We start from the raw sequence: 22,215 nt of genomic DNA, 5'->3' as shown, positions 1-22,215 counted from the left end.
ATGACTATGAAATCTTGATGTATTTGAGGGAATATTCAAATGAGGAGATGACAAGACTTCTTAAAAGTCGACTTCTGTCTTTATTGCTGTTGACATCCAACCTGACCTATGGCACTAGTGATTCCTTAAAGTGGCACAGAATGCTATATATAGCTTACAGAGTACTCAACCTCAGGAAACTTCAGGTGTCATCTTCAATCTTCTCTGTGGGGAGAGCTGGAGGAACAGTGGCCAGCTGCAACTTCTCCCCAGCCTCATGTTCTCACTCTGCGTCAAGCCTGCACTTCATTCCTCTTGCTTCCAGTCTGGGCTCCTTAAACCCCATCCATTGTCCCTCCATATATCTCCCTGTAACACATCTGATGCCATTCCCCTGACCCAAAGTGTCCATGGTTCCCATTGCCCCAGGATACAATTCACACTTGTTGAGGTGGTTCCCAAGGTCCTTCAAGATCTACAGGTCTTCCTCTGGCCACTTCTACTCCTACTAAGTTCCAGGACTTTTAGGTCCTCAAACTTCCTGCCAGGCCTTGCATTTGCTCTTCTCTCTGCTTAGAACACTCCCTGTTTGCCTGGATAGATTCCTGCAAGAGTCCTTTTCTGATCCCTCAAGCCTACATTCAGCTACTCCCTCCATGGGCTCTCCTGCAGACAACCATGTCTGAATCACCCACATCAAAGCACTTTGAAGTCAGGGACTGTTTCTTTTGCACGCTATCTCTCTGATGCTAAGCAAGGCACCCAGTACAGAGGAAGTGTGTACCAAATACTTGCAAAATTAAGTATATAAGTAAATGAATACATGGGTGAATGCATAAATCATCACTGCTGCATTACATAGTGAAAAACTTTTCTTTTTTTAAAATTATTTTTTAAAAATTTACATCCAAGTTAGTTAGCATATAGTGCAACAGTGATTTCAAGAATAGATTCGATAATGCCTCTTACCCATTTAGCCCATCCCCCCTCCCACAACCCTTCCAGTAACCCTCTGTTGTTCTCCATATTTAAGAGTCTCTTATGTTTTTGTCCCCTTCCCTGTTTTTATATTATTTTTGCTTCCCTTCCCTTATGTTCATCTGTTTTGTATCCTAAATTCCACATATGAGTGAAGTCATATGATATTTGTCTTTCTCTGACTGACTAATTTCGCTTACCATGATACCCTCTAGTTCCATCCATGTAGTTGCAAATGGTAAGATTTCATTCTTTTTGATTGCAGCTACTCCATTGTGTGTGTGTGTGTGTGTGTGTGTGTGTGTGTGTGTGTGTACACCACATGTTCTTTATCCATTCATCCATCAATGGACATTTGGGCTCATTCCATAGTTTGGCTATGGGGTGCATGTGTCCCTTTGAAACAGCACACCTATGTCCCTTGGATAAATACCTAGTAGTGCAATTGCTGGGTCATAGGATAGTTCTATTTTAATTTTTTGAGGAATCTCCATACTGTTTTCCAGAGTGGCCGCACCAGTTTGCATTCCCACCAGCAGTGCAAAAGAGATCCTCTTTCTCCACATCCTCGCCAACATGTGTTGTTGCCTGACCTGTTGACTGAAAAACTTTTCTAATTCATGTTTATGAAATAAATTGAATTAACAAGGGTGGAAAACCTGCCACTGCAATCCCAGGCAAAAAATGAACCCCAGCTCTTTAATTGTGTGATTATCAGGTGTATGAGAAGCTAAAGAGAACTTTCTGCAGCAAGTTTGGGGGTTGACTCTGTCGCAAGCAGCTGGGTAAGGGTCTCTCTGGAAGGGGGGCTGTGGGAGTGGTGCCCAGAAACGTCTCACCTCCTTCCACTCACTGATTTTCCAGAGCTGTTTTCCAAGCCGAAGCTGGAATCTTTCACCCCCCGTCTGGACCATGGTGAAACACTGAACCTATGGTGCTCCATTACCGGAGCACCTCCAGCCAACTTCACCATCCAGAAGGAAAACACGATTGTGTCATTGTCTCAAGATTTCACCAAGATAGCCTCAGAGAGGGACGGAGGGACATACACCTGCAATGCAAGCATTGGCAAAGTGGTCAAGAAAAGCAATGCAGTCCAGATAACTGTGTGTGGTGAGTACATCCTCGCTGACTCAGAGAGGCTTGGGGTGGAATGAGAGAAAGGTAATTTGGGGCGCCTGGGTGGCTCAGTTGGTTAAGCACCCGACTTTGGCTCAGGTCATGATCTTGTGGTTTGTGGGTTTGAGCCCAGTGTCGGGCTCTGTGCAGACAGCTCAGAGCCTGGAACCTGCTTCAGATTTTGTGTCTCCTTCTCTCTCAGCCTCTCCCCAACTCATGCTCTGTGTTTCTCTCTCTGTATCAATAATAAATAAACATAAAAGAATTTTTAGAAAGAAAAAGAAAGGTAATTTATCACCAGCTACCACCCTCTCCAGTCTGAAGGCAGATCAGACCAAGGAAGGGTAAGAACTTGGGGGGGAAAGAGGAAGTGGTGAAATCAACTAGTGGATATTCTTGCTTGGAGTACAGGAAAGAGGCAGTACAAGGAAAGTGTTGGTGAAAATCAAGCTCATGGCTTTATTGTGGCTGCATGCTGGTGAGGGGGCTGAGTTGGCAAGATTCTGGCTGCTGGAACAGGCACCCCCTTAAAAGGTCAGCGAGGAAACACTGCTTACTCAACACTAATTGTTAGGATCTCGGTTCTATACCCGGTCCATATCCTGGCTGACCAGCAGGGCTAGGACTCCTGGGGGGCCAAACATAGGTACCATGACCAGCTATGGCCACGCTTCTCAGAGAGGCTGTGCATGCAAAACCCAGTTAGAATGCAGGTCAGGATGGAGCCAGAGTCCACATCTCTAACTAGATAGAGCCTTGGGGGTCCTGGGCCCTGGACCATCTTCTGAGTAGAGGGATCTAAGTGAATGGAGAACTCTGGTCAAGCTGTCACAGGCTCTGTTATTACTCAGCCACTGTCCCTCAGTTTACCCCATGGCTGTGGTTTTTAGCCAGCCAAGATTTTAGTCTCAACTCAGTGAGGATTGAAGTCTCTTGTCAACTCTCTCATCATGGAAATCCAAAGGAAATAATGCAAGAGACAAATGTGGGCCATTACATTTTCATTCTCTCTGTTGTTGTTCTTGAAAGGAGGTCATTTTGTTTTATAAGCTTTATAAATAAGTGTACTGCTAAATAAGGACCTAGTAGAATTCTTGCTTACTGGGGCATGCAGTTTACGATCAGGAGAGGCTGAGGGTTTGTTTTGAATATAATCTGCTTGGATTGTTATGTTTTTATGCATTTCCTTGTATCTTTTCTCAATGCGACTGCCACAACCATGTGTGTGCCTGTGAGATGAGTGGAAATATAAAAATGTGTTTAGGGGGATGTCATGTTTTTCTTGAACCTGTATCATCCTTTTTTATTGATAGCATTCACTTCCCCCCTCCCTCCTCATCAAATACACACACAAACACACATTTTGTCAGTCTTAAAGGAGTCCTATAAAGGTAGATAAGGCACTATAAAGGTAGATAAGGTGGGCAGGCATTTAAAATTATAGTAATGTCAGGGGGCACCTAAGTGGCTCAGTTGGTTGAGCATCTGACTTCGGCTCAGGTCATGATATCAAGGTTCATGAGTTCGAGCCTCACATTGGTCTGTCTGCTGTCAGTACAGAGCCCACTTTAGATCCTCTGTCCCCGCCCCCCCCCCAAGTCTCTGGCCTTCCCCGGCTCACACTGTCTCTCTCAAAATAAATAAATAAACTTAAATAAAACAAAACAAAATAATAGTAATGTCAGAGTTTGGAGAAGAACCCCCTTCGGCTGGTTGTTTTGTTTCTGCCTTCAGTCATCATTCAGGTTGTCTCTCTCTCTTGTCCTTCTAGAAATGCTCTCCAAGCCCAGGATTTTTTATGACTCCAGCTCAGAAGTGATAAAAGGACAGACCATAGCAATCAGTTGCCAGTCCATAAATGGGACCGCACCTATTAATTATCGCCTTTTAAAAGCAAATAACACTTCGGAGAGTTATGGCATGAACTCCAATGAGCCTGCGGTGTTCAAAGACAAGCCAACAAAAGACGTCGAATACCAATGTATCGCGAAAAATTGTCATTCCCATTCCGAAATGATCAGCGAAGTTCTGCAGGTCAATGTGATAGGTAAGTTGCTGTGCTATGGTTAGCAATCCTGTGGCATGAGGGCTTTACTTCACATCTGCAAAGGTTTGGGGTTGCCCAGGGGCTGCGTGCCCAAGTGGGTGGGACATGTGCAAAGTCCAGAAACATGCCACATGGCAAAGCGGGACCAAAGCCCAGGTTGATAGGGCCAGAAAATATCCGATGGCCAAGGGTGTGGCCAGTGTCCTCTCTTTTCAGAAACCTTCAAACAAACTGCTAAAATAGAAGAGCAAAGTGTCTCAACTTCAGAAAGCCTTAAAGTTGCATTCTTGGGTCCCTTAACATTTGCTCATGTTTAGATGGATGGGGCGTCATCTCTGAGTTCGTCTCCACTATTGACTCTTGGGAAGGCAAACTCCATCATGGGCGGAACCTGCAGCAACCAGAGCTGCAGGTTTTAGTCCATGGGACCAGGGCTGCCCTATTCAAGAGAAATACACCGTTGTCCTGGGGTGGATATTTTCCTTGAGCCTCTGTCTTGTGTGTCTCCAAAGGTCTTAGGAGTGCCATTGCTTGCATCTCTGAGAAATTCTGCGTCCTGTTGTAAAAAGCTTAACAAGGCTTCTTCCTCCTCCTTTTTTATTTAATAACTGCTTATCCACACGTGCTGCTATGGGCCTCTTAAGCAGGCTAGAGATTCCTGCTTCTATTAATGTAGAGTCTAAAAGGAGCCATACTTTTCAAATTAATGTCAATATATATAAAGCACCCAATGCTATAGGGCATCCCAAAAAAGGAAACATAACGTTTGTTTCCCATGATATAACAAGAAACACAGAATGTCCTGATGAAATAATGGAGAAACATTTTAGTGCATTTGAAGAACAGAGCAAGTAAGCATAGAAAAAAATGGCTACTAGGGAGTAGATGGTTAATTGTTACCTGAACTATCCTTACAGTGATGGTGATGGGAATTTACAACATGAAAGATATCATCTAGCTTGAGTGGGAAGAGCTGGGTTAGGAGCCAGGGCTTGACAATGAGTCAAGTAATAGCTAGAGATTTCCTAGCAGCCTAGTCAAATATGTGACCAAAGAAACTCCATGGAGCACTTCAAAAGACTGGGTAAATTAGATGGCTGGAAGCAAAAGATTGGGAATAGAAAATCATTGGCCATAAACTGAAAAAGTGACAGAGCTCAACTGCAGGGCATCGAATGCCAGTCTTCGGAGCTGGGAATTTGTCCTGTTCCAACAAGAGCCAGGAGAGGAAAGGATGTCACGATTAGAGTGGAGCTGGGGGGCGATTCACCCGGGGGCTCTGTCAATTACAAGTGGAGGCCTCAGACCTCACAATACCTTAAGAAGCTAATGCAGAAGGAGGTGCCTGTGGGTCAGTCGGTTAAGAGTCTGACTTCAGCTCAAGTCACGATCTTGAGTTTGAGCCCCACGTCGGCCTTGTTGATGTCAGCGTAGAGCCCACTTCGTATCCTCTGTCCCTCTTTTTCTGCCCCTCCCCCTCTTGCACTCTTCCAAAAAATAAATAAACATTAAAAAAAGAAGAAGAAGCTAATGGAGAATCCCAAGTGAAACTGTTGGTTTCAACTGGGTCAGTATTAGTGGCTGACATTTACTGAGCCCTGACTATGTGAAGTATTGTAGTAAACTATCCCCATTAATACACACAATAGCCATGAAAGGCCCATGATTGTACTGTCCTTGTTTTATGATGGGACAACTAAAACTTAGGACAAACAGCTGGTGGGCAATGGGGCTGGGGATCAAGGCCAGGCAGCCTGGCCCCTGAAGCTGGCTCGCCACCACCCCTTTGTGCTCCATCAGGAGAGACGCTGTTGAATCAGGCTGCACCTTCCAGGATCTGCCCTTGTGGCTGAACTCCACCCTCCCATCCAGAGCCTGGTCCTCCCTTTCTGTGGGAGCAGCAGCTCCGTGGTCTAGTCACCCACTGCACTCTTCAGGGAAGGGATTCATAGTCAGATGCCAGTGTGCTGCCCAGTCCATTTTCACGCCAATAAGAAGGTCTATGCGGGAAGACAATTGAGGATCAAAATTTCAGTAATTAAACATGGAAAAGGTATATGGGAGGACAAGTTCTGCTTAGATCTGCTGGGAATGAGGCTGACAGGACTTCCAGGTGGAAACACGTAGGTCAGACTCCAGACCTGGAATCCAGGGGAGTGATTGGGCTAGAGCTATATATTTAGGCACTAAACGCCGTATGTTTATGTGTCAAATGCACAAATAGAAGCTACGATGTAGGCAAAATCATCAAAAAGGAGAATAGAGTTGGGAAGCTGAGAACTGAATTTTGTAGGAAGTCCATATTTAAGGGGTAAAAGGAAGAAAAACTAGTGAAAAAAGAGGGAATGACAGGTGGGGACGTAAGAGAATCTGGGTGGTGAGACATCATCCAAGCCCCAGAGGAAGCTGGGTAGCAATTGAGGGCACAGGTGGGAAGGGAGCCTATTAAGGACTGGATTTAATCTGCTGGAGACATGGGGGTGGGATCATCAAGGGGGGAGGTGACCTTTGGGGTTTCTTCAAAACCAGAGATAGAGGGCAGTTTCCAAAGCAGAGGGCTGAAAGTGGGATGTCAAGAATAACAAGAATGTGGGAAATGATGTGAGAACTATTGGTTTAGGACATCTATAAAAGGAAAAGGAGAAAAACAGGAATAACTAAAGGTGGCAGATCTATGTTATTTGTTCATAAGATCTGGAAATAGCATACATCTTTGTAAGCACAGGGAGGGAAATCTCTCTCTCTCTCTCTCTCATACACACTCACACAGAATAGAAATCAACAGGACACAGATTAATCATATCTTTAGGCTGAGTGGGGAGTAATACTTGAGGTCCTAAGTGAGGGGAGGTCCCCATAGCATCTTGTGTTTAAAAAACACATGGGGACAAGAGGCACCTGTTGCTGCCCTTCTGGGCTAATGGGGGAGGGGTAGCTCTGAAGAATGTGGGATGGATGGGGCAGGGAGGGTGGTGGGAAGGAACTGAGTAAAAGACACGATCCCTGTCTCGGTCATAGTGCAGCAGCAGGCTGGCCATGGGCAGTGTTGTATCATGTTCATTCTCTTGTGACTCCCCCTGTTCTCAGTACTGTCTCTTTCTGTGCCTTTCAGCCCCAGTGGATGAGGTCAAGCTCATGGTCCTGCTGACTGAGGAAGTGGAGTCTGGGAAGGAAATTGTGCTTCGGTGCTCCGTGAATAACGCGTCTAGTCCGATCACCTATAGGTTTTACAGAGAAAAGGAGGGCAGTCCTTTCTACCAGACCATCTGGAATGACACCAATGTCATTTGGTACAAGGAGAAGGCTAGCAAGGAGGATGAGGGACAGTATTACTGCACAGCCTTCAACAGAGCCAACCTTGCTAAAAGCAATCCCCAAAGCAACATACTGAACATCAGAGGTGAGCCAGGGTCTTGACAGGGAGACATAGTGCGGCTTCCAAGAGTGAAGCCAAAGGCACACCCCTTGTAAGAGGAAGTGGATGGCGGTTTAGCTCATTTCACTGAGGATTGAGAGACCAATGTTCTCAAGGTTCTTTTATTGCAAGTGACAGACATGCATCCAAATTAAATATAGAAGAGGAATTGGCTATTATAAAAGTTAGAAAATTTTCACACAATTGTAATTCCAAATTGGTACAGAGATATCAATTGGCCACCTGGGGTCAAACGTCCACCCATAGACCACCTGTGGCCAAGGGGATTGGGTCATGCAGAAGAGACATAGTTTTGGAGCCCACCAATGTGGGTAGAGGTGGTTTCCTAGTGAAGGAGAAGTGCTGAATAGACCCCCAAAAATAATCTACTTCAGTCCAATGGTCCTTTAAGACCATAGCTGACTCTGTAGTAAAAGAAAAACAAACAAAAAAACCATTTCTGTACCAGCTATGAACACAAGAGTCCTTCAGAGGTAGATGCTTATGTAAGATGCTGGTGACAAGGAGTATAAAATTCAGTCTTCTTTGTTGCTTAAATCTGATATTATTTCTTGATGGCAGAGGATAATGTGTGTGTGTGTGTGTGTGTGTGTGTGTGTGTGTGTGTGTTTCTTTCTTCATTTCCAGTCTTTCTTGCCCCATGGAAGAAAGGACTTATTGCTGTGGTTGTCATTGGAGTGATCATTGCCACCTTGATACTTGGAGCCAGAGTCTGTTTTCTGAAGAAAGCCAAGGGTAAGTACAGTTCTTGCATTGCATTCTGGCAGGTCACGCTGGCCAGGAAACTGGCCATGGATGTGAATGGCTTCAGCTTCATGGAGAGCAGGTGTCCTACCCCAGCGGGAACTGAGGAGACCATTGTTCTTCTCCTTGGGGAGGCGGGGGTCACCTTGATAACCAAAGATTTTGGCTTTGGGTATAAAGCTTTTTATTTCCCCCTTGGATTTCGCTAGGCACACATGAAAGCAATGGTTCTCCTAGTTGGACAACCCAAAAAAGATAAATCTGGAAGGTTGCATCTGCATGTGATCAGAAGCTGTTTCTGTGGACTTGGCCACACCTAGTCCTGCAGTTGGTAGAGTGGGGTGTGAGTGCTATGGAGACACACACCACCTACACACACACACACACACACACACACACACACACACACACACACACTGAATACTTCCCAATTAATCTGCTGCTCGTGCCATGATCTCTGCCCTGTGCTTGAGGTTAACCATGCATGGAAGGGAATGGAAGGGAAGCCAGGATCATCCATGGACAACTCAGAAATCAGAGTCAGCTAGCCTGAACTCTGGAAAGGAGCATTTCCTCAAAGAAAAGGGCACAGTCCCAGTAAATTCTGAGATAATTGCCTATATATCTGGCTTATCTGGTTCCTCTAACATTATCTTCATCTCTGTTCCGCTAAGGAAAATCGTTCCTGGCTAAAACAGTCTCAAAATGTCATATTCCTAAAGGAAATGATGTGAAATCTCTCAGTATAAGACCAAGAAAAGACCGACTTTGCTTATTTATTTTCTTCTCTTTTAATGGCAGGCTTTCTCTTCTCTTTTTATGGGTATTCAATCTTCAAGATAGTCAACTATGGTCAAGATGAATGTTTTTATTTGGCATAGACATGGATATTTTATACTGACTTCGGATTTTCTCTTTTTTTCTTAAAGCCAAGCAGACGCCCATGGAGATGGCCAGGTCAGTGTGTGTATTTGGAAAAGACGCGGCTGCTCTGTGGACATGTAGACACTGTAGGGAAATTCTGGTCATTAGGAAGTTTTCTTGGGAAATTCAGAAAAATAAGGGTCTTAGATGGAGTAGTGTAGGGGTGTGTGTGTGTGTGTGTGTGTGTGTCTGTGAAGATTGCCAGCTGTCCTTCATTGGAAAGAATGGCTTTATTCTGAGGCCGTGTCCTTCCTACACTCTTCCTTGTCAAATCCCCTTTTCCTTGTGAAATTATACTGACAATAGATGGAATTTTTAGAATTTACTGTCTTGGCAAAATAGAGTTGGCCTAAAAAAGTGGTTGATAATTCTACTGGTTTTGAAACCCCAAATCTAAAAGTATGGAAGTGATAGCTCTGTTCTAGAGAAACACAGTAGCATCAGTGGAAGAATTCGGAGGGGTAGGATTCTGCCTCCTGTCCAAGTGCCCATTGGCCCCAACACTTATTTTAAGAGCAATAAGTTTTTGTCAAATAATCTTAGAGCTGAAAACAATGTTAGTTTTCCACAGGAGGGGGTAACGTTTTCCTAACTCTTTAAAAAAGAAGAGAAAAAGAAAACTCTTCCTGGTTTTCTCATAATCTTTCCTTGATTATTTTCTCAGTTTGAAGTGAGAGCAAAAAAAAATCTTTTTTTTTCCTTTTTAAATTTAATTTTAAGGCCAGCAGTGCCACTTCTGAACTCCAGCAATGAGAAGATGTTGTCAGATCCCGATACTGAAGCCAACAAACATTACGGTACAGTTATGGTTTCCTGAAGTTGCTAAGCATTTTCCCCAGCTTGCTACGTGCTCCGTTACGCGTTTTAGAAGCAGAATCTGTAGGTGACGAGGTTCGTGTTGGAAGGGAAGCCCTGTCCTCAAGCAGGGGCACTTAATCTAATTAGTCATGGAAGGGTGAGTTAATAAACAAAACAAAAATTTCAAAAGACAGGCAGAACATTTTATCCTAATTTTACCGCCTTCTAAACACCCCAGGGAATGTGGAGAATAATTGTAATGCTGTGGGTAGCCATCCCGGGTTATCTCCCAAAACTTTGGACAGCACCCAAGTACAATCAATTATCCTTTTGTTACAGAAGAAACCAGTTACCAAATTAGGGCCTTGGTAAACCATCTTCTCAGATGGAAATGTTTATTACAAGCACAAGACAGTTTCCTTTCAAACTTTGCCACAACTAATTTACATATTTCTCTGATAGTGGAGGCATTTAATAAAAAGTGGTACAAAAAAGGGATGCATGGTTAGAGGCTGAGTGCATGCTTGAAAGTCAACTTGGTAGGATGGGCAGCCAATCCCTGGAGTTCTTAATCTCATTAAGTCCAGGAGAAAATTGTGCAAGCCTGTGAACAAGGGTGCCAGCCACGCCCTAGAGGGGATTATAATGATCTCACACAAGACACCCTGTCCCAGACCAGGTCGGGGGCAATTTTCTTTATCAGCACGTCTGAGAATAGAATGCTCATGTTCTTTTCTAATCGTGTTTCACAAGAATGAGAATTTTAGGATATGCCTTTTACAGGGCATACTTGAGAAATTAGTGTAAGAATTGAGCAAGCCTTATAGTACCAAATCAGACCTTTAAAAAGTCAATGAAATGACCTGGCTGGCTCAATCGGTAGAGCATGTGACTCTTAACCTTAGGGTCATGAGTTCAGGCCCCACATGGGGTATGGAGCCTACTAACAAATAAATGAATGAATGAATGAATAAATGAATGAATAAACAAACAAACAAACAAATAAATGGAAGAACCTGGGAAACTGTATTCCTGACATCATCAACTAGAACAGGAACAAAAGAAAGCACAAAATATGATACAATTCTTTTTTTTTAATATTTTATTTATTTTTTTAAATTTTTTTTTAATGTTGTTTATTAATTTTTGATACAGGAGAGACAGAGCATGAGAGGGGGAGGGTCAGGGAGAGAAGGAGACACAGAACTGGAAGCAGGCTCCAGGCTCTGAGCTAGCCGTCAGCACAGAGCCTGATGCGGGGCTCGAACCCACGAATATGAGATCTGATCTGAGCCGAAGTCGGAGGCTTAACCGACTGAGCCACCCAGGCGCCCCAAAATATGATACAATTCTTACTAGAAAGTGAATGAATAAAACATTTGTAATAGCAAAAGTAATGGACCAATAAAGAGAAAAGAGCAAATATATCATTTAAGAAACTACATTCAGAAATATTTGGTGAATAGTAAAAAGTAATCTGGTGTTATAGAGACAACACCTTTTTGTGGTTTAAGGGATTCTTTTGGTGATTTATATTATTTACACATAAATACATAGACACTTTAAATTAAATGCTAATAGAGGTATATTAAAATAGGATTTCCCCTCCAATTTCCAAAATGCAAGAAATACTCTAATTCTTATATTGTCTCTCCATGGATTATTTCGTTTTATAAAATATTTTAATAATCACAATAAGTAATTAGTTTAAATGCATAATGGAAAATCATATGTTCTTCAGAAGTAGTATTTATAACATCCAAAAGAATTATTTTTTTTATTCTTGAGAGAGCATGTAAGCAGGGGAGAGGGAGGGAGAGAGAGGATCCCAAGCAGACTCTGCGCTGTTAGTGTAGAGCCTGATGTGGGGCTCAAACTCACAAACTGTGAGATCATGACTTGAGCTGAAATCGAGTCAGACACCTAACTGACTGAGCTACCCAGGCACCCCGAGAATTATTTTTAATAAAGAACAACTTGATAAAAAAAAAGTTAAAAAATGTTTTTGCCCACTGAAGTGGCAGCCTGAAGTTACCGTAATTTTTAAAACCATGTTCTCATGCATTCGGTTCTCCAGTTGGAGAAGGTGAGTTTGCTAGTTTCTGTTTATGGGCCCCTCCCTTCAGGATTAAGCTTAATTTCAGGGCACCTGGGTGGCTCAGTCAGTTATGTATCCAACTTCAGCTCAGTTCATAATCTCCTGATCCGTGAGTTCGATTCCCACATCGGGCTCTGTGCTGACAGATTGGAGCCTGGAACCTGCTTCAGATTCTGTGTGTGTGTCTCTCTGTCCCTCCCCCACTCTCTCTCTCTCTCTCTCTCAAAAATAAACAAACAAAAAAAGAATTAAGCTTAATTTATAATGAGCTTGTTCAACGTGAACGATTCTGAATTTTGAACAATCCGTAAGCCCTTTTCCTCCCATGGGATGGTAAGCGTGTTCCTGGTGACCACACAGTGGGTGGGTTAAGGCCGCAGGCGGACCAGGAGGGAATCCAGAATCAGATACACCGCTGGTTGCCCACTGCACTGAAGCAGTTAGGCTTGACCTCGTGTGTTAGTGACACTAAGTTTTTTAAACATTATATAGGAAACTAGAATTTCCATTGCCATTCATCCTAATTGTTATTTTTCAACTAGATTACAATGAAGATGTTGGAAACCATGCAATGAAACCAATAAATGAAAATAAAGGTAATTATCTGATTAATATATTTTTTTAAATTAGAAATGTAACATTAAGGGGCACCTGGGTGGCTCAGTCAGTTAAATGTCCGACTTTGGCTCCGGTCATGGTCTCACAGTGTGAGTTCCAGCCCCATGTCAGGCTCTGTGCTGACAGCTCAGAGCCTTGAGCCTGCTTCAGATTCTGTGTCTCCTTCTCTCTCTCTCTCTGCCCCTCCCCCACTCACACTCAGTCTTTCTCTGTCTCTCAAAAATGAATAAACATTAAAAAAAATTTTTTTTAATTCAACATAAAAAAGAAAAGACCCCTAGGAAAAGACCTAAAACTGTTAAGGCCTGGGGATGTTTCTCCACTTCTCTCGGTGACCCTGTCCCCAGGCACTATGTATAAATGGAGATGGCTGGTTGCTTTCTCCAAAGATGCTATTTTGTGTCCTTAAAGGAAAGTAACCAAAATTCTGGTGGGAAAGAACTGGGTTACACCTAATAAGGAACTGGCTGATTCAGAATGGGTTACTGAGTCATGTAGAGGATCTCTTTATTTTGGATAGTAGAGGCAGGGATGTTTATTTATTTATTTTTAATGTTTATTTATTTTTGACAAAGAGACAGAGTGTGAGTGGGGGAGGAACAGAGAGAGAGGGAGACACAAGATCTGAAGCAGATTCCAGGCTCTGAGCTGTCAGTCAGCACAGAGCCAGACACGGGACTTGAACCCACGAACCATGAGATCATGACCTGAGCCGAAGTCGGACGCTCAACCAATTGAGCCACCCAGGTGCCCCTATGTATTATATATATAACTTACAGATATTATTTTGTATCTAAGTTTTTAGTAAAAATAAAACATATACTATGAAAAAATAAAATAGCATTGCTACTAATTTTTAAAGACAATTAACAATAGATTTCTTGCTACAGTTAAAGCTCAGAGGATTGGGCTAAATCATCTCTTAAAATCCTCTCCCCTCAGGTCTGCTATCATGGGAGCTGAAGACCTAAAGAAGTAGGGATGCCTGGGAGGCTTAGTTGGTTGAGCATCCGCCTCTTGATCTCTGCTCAGGTCTTGATCTCTGGGTCATAATTTCAGACTCTGAGCGAGGTGTGAAGCCTACTTAAAAAAAAAAAAATCTAAAGAAGTAAACACATGTGTCCTTGACCACACATTTTGTTTTCAGTGCTGGTGAGAAACCCCAACTCTGAGGCTTCAAAAATAAATAATAATGTAATTTTGAGTTGAAGACAAATTAATTTACCGTATTTCACTCTAGCAGCCCAACTGCTCTCATTAACTTATTTTTCTTCTATGCATATGGCTCAGACTCTCAGAGCATTTTTAAGCTAGGGACCCTGTTCCCCATTTCCTGAGATCCCTTCCATCTCAGAGATCGCTTTCTATGCCTGTAGCTGTGGAGCAGGTTCTACACTTTTTATTGCCGTGGCTGATGCTGGCTGTTTTCTGTGTCTGCTGAGTTTTTACAAATCCTTCCCCTGTAGAAACAATGGGAACCTGGCAGGAGCGCCCTGCCACATCCTGGGGAAAGCAGGACTCAGCACTGTCCTCCCCAGCCCAAGATTTCTCACCTACTTAGAATGGCATTAAGCCTGTGTCTGGCTTCCACCTTGAAATATGGAATCTTTTAATCATTTGAGTGGAAATCTCTAATGCAGGCTGAGGCTCCCCAAGGAGATTTTGTCTAACCGGAGCTGTGGTTCTTTTGAGCAGAGCCTCTGACCTCGGATGTGGAATACACAGAAGTACAAGTGACCTCATCTGAGCCTTACCAAGGTAAACACCATCCCTGGAGCAATTCCCCATGTTTTGCTCTCTCCTTGGGTGTAGACAGCAGGGTGAGGTGTGCTATGACCCAGGGACAAGGGTCCCTTCAATCAGTCAGAAGGAAGGTGGTCAGCAGACAGACCTGGTAGACATGCCTAAGGCAAGAGCAGTGATCCCCCCCTCCCAACGCCTAGGCTTTTGAGGTGTAAAATTTCATTAATTATTATTTACTATACTACTAGTCATGAGCAAGTTTTATTGAGCAATTATTAAGTGCTAAGAAATGTGTTGAGAGACTTTGAGGGCAGCCTCACCCCTGGGCGTTTGGACGTATCTTCCTCCAGAGATATGTTCCTTGCCCAAACCTACCATCTTCCTTAAAAAGTTGCTTGCACACTGAACTCGTGTAAATGAAAGGCACATGTGAAGGTAGTGAGGGCTTGGCTCTTTAAAGGCACACTTGGGTAAAGGCTTTTGAAAGCACAGAGTACCTTTCTGTGTAAACAGTGGCACTAGTTTCATGCTTCAGGTTTTGTTTTCATGTGTGTGGCTCTCTCAGGGGAAGGCTGGCCTGGAGGTCCTTGGTTCTGGTTCTGTGCTGATTGCAGACTGACTCAGAGTGGGCTGGTCCATAGCAAATGCTAGAACAGCAATTTCGGTTCCTTTTGGTCCCACAGAAAACCATGCATATCTCCTAGCTCTCCTCCAGCCTGGCTTTCCCACAGGCCCCTCCTCTCAGAGGAGTCATCCAAAGCCTTCCTCCCCTGCTGGGCAGCTCCTTAGGGCTATTGCCGTGCACCATCCCCCCGGCCCCCTTTCTAGCTGAGGCTCAGGCCAGCCGAGGGCCGTTTTCCAGACCAGGCATTAGCCAGAGCCACATAGCAATGGCATCCCTCTGGCTCCATGATTTGGGGAGAGTTTGGGGTTCCTTCTTTCTTCCCTTGCTTGGGTTCTGGGTGCCATGTCAGCCACTATGTGCACAGACTCTTTCGGTAAGGCGGTCCCTGAAGGCCCCTAGGCTGTGTGCTGCGCAGGGGGCACTGATCCCACAGTCTGCAGTCAGAATGGCCCCTGCCGTTGGGACCCCCTGGTCTGCACAGCTACACAGAGCGTCCTACTTCCAAGTCTGGACGGGGCCTGGGAACAGTGGGGGCCGTGGCAGGCCGGAAATTCTCTTCCTTCTTATTTCACCGTAAAGTGGTTTGTTTGTTAACAAGTGAAGGACCGTGATGGACCAGCCCCTGTGCAAGTGGCAAAGGTGCATGTGTGGCCTGCAGAGTCTCTGAAGTCCCCTTTGCAGTTCTAGTCCCAGGAGCAGAGGGCCTGTCAGCAGGAAATTGACAGGTCCCGTGTGGCTGGTGCAGAGGACAGAATGAAAGGGGACAGGGATGGAGACAGACCCGTTTGTTAACACCAGGCAAAAAAGGATGAGGGCGGGGCCAAACTGCTGGCAGTGGTTGGGCTGGAGATCTTCTTTAGAGACATCACAGCACTGGATGAATTTTATGGCAAGGACCAGGGAGACAGAAGGTCTCAGGTCGAGCGAGTGGAAGACTGTGTAGCTGGCCATGATGTCTGAGGCAGGGAGGAACATCAGGTTCCACTGGGTTAAGTATGAGATGCCCAAGAGGAGACAGCATGGGTGCTCAGAACCAAGTCTGGGTCGGCTCTGGCTACAGCGGCTGGAAGGGGGCTCCCCTCCAGCCTTCTCTGGTCCCGCCAAAGCCCATCAGTCACTTGGGCTCGGTCCTGTGAGTAATGGCTTACATCCCTTTAAGGGAACTTCACACTCAGAAGGAAAGAGGAACCATAACAAGAGGTCAGGGCGCCCCAAGATTTTGGTCATGTGTGGGAAAATCCTGCTGTCCCCGTTAACACTCCAAACTCCACTGGATGCTTGAGCAGAAGCTACGCACAGAGGGCCAGGCCCCACCCCTGCTCTGCCGCCAGCCAGGCCAGGGCAAGGTGGCATCCTGAGCTCTCTGCCCAATGCCTGGGAGGGTTTGGATTTAAGGTAGCCGATGGAAAAAGGAAGCAGGGTTTCTCCTTGGAAAAGCATCCATTTTTCATTCTTTTGGGAATGTTTCCATGTTAGAGTGTCTGGTTTTCTTTTTTTTGCTTGAAGGTGGCAGCGGGGGCGGGGAGGCGGGGGGGGGGGGGATCGGAGGGGAAAGAACCCTAGGATGCGGTGAGGAGGGGAGCTTCCTTGACAAGCTGTGTGCATATACCAAGTGGTTACTTTTCCCCAGGCTGTGGGCGCCTCAGGAGAGCTAAAATGAGTGCCAAGTGAGTGGAAATGGAGAATTTCTGGAAGATTCAAGTTGAGCTTTCTGGACACAGCCTCCCTGGTGCTAAGGGACAGTAGGGTAGTGCAGGCCTGGCCTGGCATTAGTGGGTGAGGAAAGGGCTTTGTGGTTCAAGGCCAGTGATGAGTAAACTTGATCTGGTCTTGGCCAATCCAGTTTCCTACCCTCAAGGCTCCCTCTTCTACAGCTCGGGTGGAGGAGGGGCTGTGAACCGAATCCAGCTCTGACTCTGCCTGGGCAGCTGCCCAAGGAGTCACTCAGGGATGGGGGTGGGGGAGGGTGGGGGGAAGGAACTCGTTAAACCGGTTTGTTGCTTGTTTGCTCTGAGGCTAATTGCTGGGAAAACCCCATGACGTTGAAGCCATCTCTTTCTCTGTTAACAGAGAAAAACAGGAGCCAAAATAAAGTGCCATCCGGAAACATCCCTGACAGCAGAGACAAACAGCCTGCTGGCCTGGCTTCGTCATTAGCAGGCAGCTGCTGAGCAGGGGAGGTGGTGATGAGGGGCCAGCCCCCCTCCCCTCCCCCCCCCGCCCATCACGGAGGGGCAGAACAGGGGGGCAGCTGGAGGAACCTCGGGGGCAGCTGCAAGTGTAGCCGCTCAGCCAAGGTTGGAGACCAACAGGCTGATCTGAAGTTATAAGGAGGAAGGGAGTCAAGTGAGGGTCTTGAGTCCAGAGGGTGTCCCAGTGTCCCCAAGGTGACCGGGAGGTCTACCTGCACCCCTCATGTTCCGCAGTGGGGGAGCTTACAGGGTGTCCAGGCCCCCACGTTGGCTGCCCAGCTCCTTCCTTCCATTCCTTCCCCATGGCCCCCACTCCCATTGTGAGGCCGGATCAGAGAATGAGCTGGCGGGGACCCCAGTGGCCTGGTGTAGAGCATCCTCTATTGCTTATCAGAGTGTTGTCTGCCCCACGCCTGGGGCTCCCGAAAGCTCTGGTCTGAGTCGCCTTTTCCCTCCCCCTTCCACAGTACCCAGCTCACAATAGACGTTAGGATCATACTGAACGAGTGGCTTGCCCTGGCCTGACATTGAGCAGAATCCCCTGGGATGTGAGAGATGCCCAGGAGTTAAGGGAATCCCTGGAGTCCCTGGAGCTCCCCCCTACACCCCCAAATCTGGTGCCCCAGAGGGAGCCTGTGGTGTGGGCCTCTCTGCTGGCCTCTTAGAGAACGGCAGGTGTCCAAGCAGGGGGAGGCCTGGTATCTCAGGCACTCTAGCGAGTACCAATTCCTGTTGGATGCCTTGGGGGGACCATATGAAGCCTTGTGCAAGGCCCTGGCCACCCCAAATGTCCCAAGTTCACCTGCTGGTATCTGAACCACCCCCCAGGCTTCATCCTGGTGTTCAGGTCCTGGCACAGGAACCCCATCATTCAGTGTCTTGTGAACAACCATGATTTTAATCCTAACATCTAAAACCTCAGGGAGTGAGGTGATCAAGCCAAAGCCTTCCTGAAGCTCAGGGCACCTGAGATAGAGGCGTCTGCAAATGCATTGACTGGTGCCGTCACTGTCACATGAAACCTTTACGGGTGCCTCCAGGTAACCCCAATGACTGAGAAGCACACCCGACCCCAGACGCTGTCCTGGAGGAGCTCAGGGCCCATCAGGGGAGAGACAGTTGTGGGGACAAGTAACATCTGTGTGGTCATGGGCAAGTGTCCCCAAACTGCTTTGGGAGCACAGGGGACCTACACAACTGCCCTGGGCATCGGGAAGGGCTGAGTGTGTTAGGGTGCATGTAGGTGTAAGGGTATGTGTACCCCAGGGCAGAGGCAAAGCTTGTCCTGAGACTTGGAGGGCGAGTAGGAGTGGGGCAAAGAGAAGGGTCATGCCGGCAGTGAGAGGGTATGTTTAGGGTCGGGGGGCATCCTTGGAGCCTAGGGAGTCAAGGGTATCTTGGTGCAGTTAGAGTCCATGGACATGCCCCAGCCATCTGCCACCAAGAAAAATAACATGGCACTGAGCATGGTGGCAAGAAGCAGCTGACCCGGGCTGGGGCTTCATTTCCAATCTGTGGAAGGAGAATGTTGGCCTCAAGGCATGAGCCACTGTTCTACAATGAGGCTTCCCTGTCCTTTGTGCAGGTGAGAGGACGTGGGGAAAGCAGTGGGTCCCATCCTGTTTCCTGAGGGTCTGTGGGTGTGTATGTATGTACCTGCTGTGTGTGTACACACACTACGTATATGCATACAGTGCATGCATACAGTGCATGTAGATTCACTACGAGTGTGTGTGCACGTGTGTATATACACAACCTACAGACAAATTTCCACTTAAACAGAGGACCATATCGGTGCTTTGTCCTCCAAACCCTGGGTCTCCTCTGAGTGTGGTCCATACCCTGGGTGGTCATCTGTCGGCCAGTCCCGATGGGTCCAGACCAGAGGATCTCACCCCGTCTGCCTAGTGGAATCCCCTGGGAGCTCTTAAAAAACATCAATGCCAGGGACACTCTAGAGCTAATCAGAGTCAGAATGAGGCCCGAGTGTTGGCATTTGAAGTCAACTAGCCCAGCTGTCAAGATTTCAAGTGGTTCTCAGTCCCAGCTGGTCCTTAATGTCACAGATGATGCCCAGGCTCTAACTCAGACCTCAGGTGATGGGGAGGTCATAGCCTGGCCTCCTGGGAGGGGCGGGCAGAGCGGTTGGACGCAGGGGCACACTGGCAGGGAAGGAGGGATGGGACCACTGAGCAGGAGGCCGCAGGTCTATGCTGGGAACCCCTCCTCTTGTGGACCTCATAACCCCAGGCCAAGTGGGCTGCTACTGAGACCAGGATCTTGGAAAGCCAAGAAATGGCCTGGCCTGAGTGGCAATAAATGGGCACCCGTGGGGCGGGGTCGTGGGCAAGCAGGGAGCCTCAGACGTCCTCTTGCTTCAGCAGCGGGCCGACGTGGTGCCCAGTGGCGGATGTTGACCTGTGCTCTATCACTTTCCAGGTCTGGAAACCAAGGGCACAGAGACGGTGTACAGCGAGATTCGGAAAACTAAACCTGGTGAGTGAGGGCTTCTGACTCTGAGAGCCGGGGGGACGTTCGCCCTGAATCATCCATGGGGCCTTGGGAGTGGGCAGGGAGCTGAAGGAGCAAAGGAGGCCCCTTACCCCGAAGTTGTTGACTCTCTCTCCCCCACCACGCTTCAAATGTAGCCACGTGTTACATGTGCTACAGTTTAGTCAATGAACGCTTATTAAGTGCCTGCTGCATGCCAGGCAAACAGGACTTGGTATATTTGTACCCAGCTCATGGAGTGCGTCCTGGCGCCACTGTGTGCTCACGTGACCCTGCCTGTTCTCAGGGGCCAACCAGTGTGCCTCCCTGGCCCCCTGCCATGGGCCCTGGTGCACGGGGGGGGGGGGCCTTGAAGGTCTTAGACAAAGTTAGTGCTGTGCTTTGAAGACCTTGGATAGCGTCAGTCTTTCTGAGAATCCCCCTTCTGCCTGGGGGTGGGGTACAGATCTGTGCCCATCTCCTTTGAGTCTTCCTTTCTTTGATTCTAGACCCCAATTCAGTTCCCATCTCCACTGCTTCCTCGTGAGGAGCGTCCCCCAGGACTGAGCACAGTGCCAAGCACTCAAGGGCCTGGGGAAGCTCCCAGCAAAAACATTTTTTTGGGTGTAATTATTCTATTTCATCTTTAAAAAATTTTTTTTAATGTTTATTTATTTTTGAGAAACAGAGAGTGAGCAACAGAGGGGCAGAGAGAGGGAGACACAGAATCTGAAGCAGGCTCCAGGCTCCGAGCTGTCAGCACAGAGCCCGATGTGAGGCTTGAACTCACAAACCACGAGATTATGACCTGAGCCAAAGTCGGAAGCTTAACTGACTGAGCCGCCCAGGTGCCCCCTATTCTATTCCATCTTGGGAAGATGAATGAATACAAAGATTACTTTTAAATTCAGAAAATAGGGGTGCCTGGGTGGCTCAGTCGGTTAAGCAATAGACTCGTGATTTCCACTCAGGTCAGGACCCCAGTATCAGCTCTGCTTAGGATTCTCACTCTCCCTCTTCCTCTGCCCCTCCCTTGCACTCTCTCTCTCTTCCTCTCCCTCCCTCTGTCTCTCCCTTTTCTTCTCCCCCTCTCTCTCTCTCTCAAAATAAATAAACTTTAAGATAAATAAATTCTGAAAATAAGTCACAACCAAAAAGGCATAAGATTCTGGGGGAAATCGTCACTATGAGTATATATCTTGCTTTGTACAACAGACCTGTATTTAAGTGGATTCTCCAAGAAGCATTAAAACTGGCCAGGAAATTCTAGGGAGCCCGGCCGCTCTAAGTGCCTTCCCCAGACCAGCCCCACAGATTCAGAGTCTCCAAAATCTGAATCCTAACAGGCTCCCGGATATTGCTGGTGCTGCCAACATTTGAGGAGCACCCTCTTGCTGGAAGAGCCTAATTTTACCTGAGAGAGGAACCCCCCCTTAATTTATATATATTTTTAAAATGGTATTTTCATGGGTAGAGCAGAAACCCAGCCCCCTTGCGGAACTTGACACCGACTGATTTTTCAGAAACCAGCCCCTGGGGGAGTTTTTGGCTTCAGTGTCTCATTTTGTATTCTCAATATATTCAGAGCCAGCAAAATGCAAATTCAGAAATAAGTAGACCTTCTCTGTCCTTCCAGTGTCACAACAAGCTAGAGTCCTTGTAAGGCTCGCGCTTGGTCCTGTTGGGTCATTGTGTGAAAATTGTATGAAACCTCTTCTCTCCTCATGGTCCCTGAGATTGTTCATTTTGGGTTGCTCTGGTTATGCAAAACTTCACATTTATTGAGCGCTTACTGTGTATGCCAAGTGGTCTATGTTACAGTATCTCTTTCAATCCTCATGTGAGTCCCGTTTTACAGATGAGGCTACTGAGGCTTAGAGCAGTGAATACACGTGCCCACGTTCCCACAGGAGGCAGGGAGTGGGACTCCAGGCTCCTGATCTGGAACTGCTCGGCTCTGGGTGTGCAGAACCCACAGGGACACCCCCAGCTCCGCCCTGAAGGACAGAAGGTCTCAGGGACTGCAGTGGCCTGCGCCTGCTGCTGGAGGCCCTTTCCAGCTGGCTGACAAAGGCCACCTGCCAGTAGGACTGACAAAAGACAGATTAACAGGAGAAAAACAGTGAGTTACCTCTCAGGGTGGTTAGAACTGGGGGCTTACGTAGCATGTTAGGCAAGAACAATAAATCTGTGGAGAAGTGACAAAACAAATGGGAAGGTAAACATATGGGGGAAACTAGTGGAATAAGGTCCGTCTCAGCACTGCCTTTCTGTCATCTTCACAGCCGGAAACCTTCCCTGGGAGAGGGGATTTATGGCTGCCTTCGTTTCTCAGGAACTTCTGCTTCTGGTCAGATAAGGGAAGCTCCCTCCTGGAAACCTTCTTTCTGCATCTTCCGGCTCGAAATAATCCTATGCCAATGT

At 46.7% G+C, this 22,215-nt stretch overlaps 1 protein-coding gene across 5 annotated transcripts in view; it reads left to right on the top strand.

Annotated features, from left to right (window-relative positions):
- The window catches only part of PECAM1 (platelet and endothelial cell adhesion molecule 1), a 72,921-nt gene that overhangs the window by 37,486 nt on the left and 13,220 nt on the right, over positions 1–22,215 (top strand). For all 5 annotated transcript variants that reach the window (XM_029926954.1, XM_029926951.1, XM_029926952.1 and 2 more), the window contains 9 exons: positions 1,822–2,070; positions 3,848–4,123; positions 7,236–7,523; positions 8,187–8,294; positions 9,233–9,260; positions 9,948–10,024; positions 12,666–12,719; positions 14,437–14,499; positions 19,741–19,797. In XM_029926954.1, the coding sequence (XP_029782814.1) occupies positions 1,822–2,070; positions 3,848–4,123; positions 7,236–7,523; positions 8,187–8,294; positions 9,233–9,260; positions 9,948–10,024; positions 12,666–12,719; positions 14,437–14,499; positions 19,741–19,797 (1,200 nt within the window). The remainder of the gene's footprint in view (positions 1–1,821; positions 2,071–3,847; positions 4,124–7,235; positions 7,524–8,186; positions 8,295–9,232; positions 9,261–9,947; positions 10,025–12,665; positions 12,720–14,436; positions 14,500–19,740; positions 19,798–22,215) is intronic.

Source organism: Suricata suricatta, chromosome 17 (assembly GCF_006229205.1).
Source record: "Suricata suricatta isolate VVHF042 chromosome 17, meerkat_22Aug2017_6uvM2_HiC, whole genome shotgun sequence".
In the NCBI taxonomy this organism is placed as follows: Eukaryota; Metazoa; Chordata; class Mammalia; order Carnivora; family Herpestidae; genus Suricata; species Suricata suricatta.
Note: the sequence above shows the minus strand (reverse complement) of the source record. Positions and strands in the feature narration are given on the sequence as shown.